General features: G+C 41.1%; 1 protein-coding gene across 1 annotated transcript; it reads left to right on the forward strand.

Moving 5' to 3' along the window:
* The first annotated feature begins 1,480 nt into the window (after positions 1–1,480).
* LOC110906513 lies at positions 1,481–2,659 on the forward strand. Its single transcript, XM_022151635.1, has one exon. The coding sequence runs from the start codon at positions 1,481–1,483 to the stop codon at positions 2,657–2,659; it is 1,179 nt and encodes a 392-aa protein (XP_022007327.1).
* The last annotated feature ends 829 nt before the right edge of the window (positions 2,660–3,488 follow it).

The raw sequence follows: 3,488 nt of genomic DNA on the forward strand, positions 1-3,488 counted from the left end.
GCGTTCGCCACTATGGAACTTCCTACCAACATGGTAGAAAGTCGGTTGATGCGCAGCTCACGGGGTGCGGAACGGGCACGTTCAACTTCAAATGGGGTGCCCAAACCACCCAGAATTTCCTTGCATGCAGAAGGATCATTAGAAATATCATTCCCCTGCAAAACAGCCCAGGGGGGTCGATGATAACTGGTACTCCGACCCGGAGTGTACGTACGGTAGTACCATTCCAACTCAGATTCTCCGGGTTGGATTGGAGGTTCTTGAAGAATATCAAAGTTATTATGAAAGATTTGTCCTTTAAAGCTGATCGTATACAATATATTGGAGGACTTGATTATGATTCGGATTGTTAAGTTTAAGGATGAAGCGTCATTGGTTTTGGATAAGTTCGTCTCGATAGCAATTTGGAAGGGCCAGGTCCTTGGTTTTGAGAGGTTAGCGTGGCTTAAAGTCCAAGGGATCCCTTTGTATGTTCTTTCTAATGAAGTGATTGACTCGATCGGTGGTTTGTGCGGAAGGGTTGTTCATAAAGATATGCGTTCGGAGTTCGATGTTGACTTATACGTGGGTGTATTGGTAGGTGATGGGAAGCACGTTGATGAAGAAATCACATTGAATTGGAAGGACCGTAAGTTTCGAGTATGGGTTACCGAGGATAATGAAGAATGGGTACCTGAGTTTTTGGAGCCGAGTGACTTGGGTAATTCAAATGGGATGGAAGATGTGGACGATGATGATCTCGGCAATCTCTCCCCGGAGCAGGTTCACGTCGACGAGAATGTAGAAATTAATGAGATGATTGACCAGATCTTGCCTGAAACGGACGGTGACGCTATTATTGGCATTAAATGTCAAGATTTTATTCATATTAATGGTGAGGAGAATGATACGGAAGGTATTAATGGTGAGGAGAATGATACGAAAGGTATTAATGAGGAATTTATTCCCGGGGTTGAATTTCCATTTGAACAAGATGCGGATGATATTGGGCCTCACACGGTTAATCATGTGAACAAAAGAAAAAAGTTTAAAAAAGGGGATTTGGACCGGCCCAGTGTTGGTTATACGAGTAGTCAAGAAAGCTTGAAAATTAGTAAGCGGGCCAAGAATGATGAAGACATCTTTGGGATAGACAAATTTTGGACCTATCTAATTCTCAATTGGACAAGGTTGGAGAGGGGACTGTTTTGCTTGATGGGCCTAACAAAGTAGTGGTTGGGCCTATGGAATTGAATGACTTTGATCTTAATTCTCAGCCCACTATGCCAGCTCCTGATTTCATAGATAATAACAAGTCAACTTTGCCAGAGGTATTACCTCAGGTCAACAACGGTATTACTGGGGAAGTTATCGACCAATTATGAAGTAAAGAAGTTGAGCAGACAGTTATACTGGGAGCTAAATTGGGAGTGAATCTTGGCAATTGTGAAGTGTTGATTCATGAGGCAGTTATTCAAGAAGGGTTACAAACGGGTAAGTCATGAATTGTCTATCGATTAATATCCGAGGGATTGGGGGTAACGGTAAGGCGAATTGGATTAATAAAATTAAAGTCGATTGCGGTGTTTCTTTTGTTGGGTTGCAAGAGTCTATGTGTAGTAACGTGAGTCCGGGGGTTATTTCTAATTATTGGGGTGGTATTGGGGCGGAGTTTGAATCTGTTGATGCAGTGGGTAACTCAGGCGGTATTGTCAGCTTCTGGGACCCGAAGGTTTTTTCTAGAGATAAGGTGATTAAGGATATTAATTTCTTATGTATTTCGGGTATTTTGACAGAAGGTTTGGTTCGTATTAACGTTCTTAATGTTTATGCGCCGCATAATAACGAGGATAAAAGGGGTCTCTGGCAGAAAATCGTTAATCTTATTCAGTCTATTGAAGGTTGGTGGATTGTTTTTGGTGATTTTAATGTTGTGCGTGACCTAGACGAGAGAAAGAATTCTGTTTTTGACCCGGTTGGTGCGAGGGATTTCAATGATTTCATAGAAGACGCTGGTTTGCGTGAACATCAACTAAAAGGTATGAAATTTATTTGTATGACGGTTAGACAAGGTCAGTGTAAGTTGAGCAAAATCGATAGATTTTTTGTTTGTGACGGTATCTTCAATAGTTGGTCAAATGTTTGTGTTAGAGTTCTGAAGAAAGGTCTTTCGGATCACTCCCCTATCATTTTTTCGGTAGTAGACTTTAATTTCGGTGCAAAACCTTTCTGTTGGTTTGACTCCTGGTTGGATAAACCAGGCTGTGAGGATATTGTCAGGTCTGTTTTTTCTGGGTGGACAAATAGGGGTCCTAGCGACTTGAATTTGTTGAATAAGATGAAAAAATTGCAGGCTGCTCTTTCTAACTGGTATAGAAGTTGGAGCATTTTGGAGAGACAAAATGAAGCTTCCTTAAGAGTAGACAAAGAAAAAATGGAAATTCTTATGGAAAATAAAGGGTTAGAAGAAGAAGAATTTTGGATTTGGTCCGAATGTTCGAAATGTTTAGAAGAGATACAACTTAGGAAAAATCGGGACCTGAAACAGAAATCTCGGGTGAAGTGGGCGTCGTTAGGGGATGAGAACTCGAATTTTTTCCATAATGTTGTCAATGGGAGAAAAGCTAGAAACGGGATTCCTGGTTTGATGGTTAATGGGGGGTGGGTTTCTAAGCCTTAGCTGGTCAAGAAAGAAGTTATGAGATTTTTTCGGGATCGTTTTAAAGAAAATGTCAGAAATCGGCCAGCTCTTATATGTCCCGCCCTGAAGACTTTATCCGCTGATGATAGTGATGTGTTGGTCCTTCCGTTTTCTAAACTAGAAGTGAAAGAAGCAGTGTTTGAGTGTGGTTCGAATAAGGCGCCAGGGCCAGATGGATTTAACTTTCGTTTTGTGAAAAGATTTTGGGACCTGCTTGAGGATGATTTTTTCGTATAGTGACGGATTTCCATGATTCTGGTTTTATTAACCCGGGGTGTGCTTCGTCATTCATTACTTTGATTCCCAAGGTTAAAACTCCTTTGGGTCTCAAAGATTATAGGCCCATAACTTTAATTAGGATGATTAGTAAGGTGCTTTCTAAAATCCTCGCTAATCGTCTTAAAAAGGTTATGGGTCAAGTTATTTCGGAATCCCAATCGGCCTTTATTTCCGAGCGTTTTATTCTAGACGGTCCTCTTGTGATTAACGAGGTAATTGCTTGCCTAAAGAAGAGACGGTGGAAGGCTTTCTTGTTAAAGATCGACTTTGAGAAGGCTTACGACAACGTGAACTGGAATTTTTTATTGTCTATTTTGGAGCAAATGGGTTTTTCCCCTATTTGGTGTAAATGGATTAAAGGTATTCTAGTGTCGTCTCGGGCTTCAGTGCTTGTCAATGGGTCTCCAACTTTCGAGTTTAAATATGAAAAGGGGCTCCGTCAAGGTGATCCTATTTCTCCTTTTCTCTTTCGTTTCGTTATGGAAGCGTTGTCTTGTTTATTGACGAAAGCTAAGGAGATTGGGGAGTT

The sequence above is a fragment of the Helianthus annuus genome, chromosome 14 (assembly GCF_002127325.2).
Source record: "Helianthus annuus cultivar XRQ/B chromosome 14, HanXRQr2.0-SUNRISE, whole genome shotgun sequence".
In the NCBI taxonomy this organism is placed as follows: domain Eukaryota; kingdom Viridiplantae; phylum Streptophyta; class Magnoliopsida; order Asterales; family Asteraceae; genus Helianthus; species Helianthus annuus.

What these genes read in the sequence shown, in the direction of transcription:
- LOC110906513 (XM_022151635.1), top strand. Translation starts at nt 1,481, where the DNA reads ATGAATTGTCTATCGATTAATATCCGAGGGATTGGGGGTAACGGTAAG.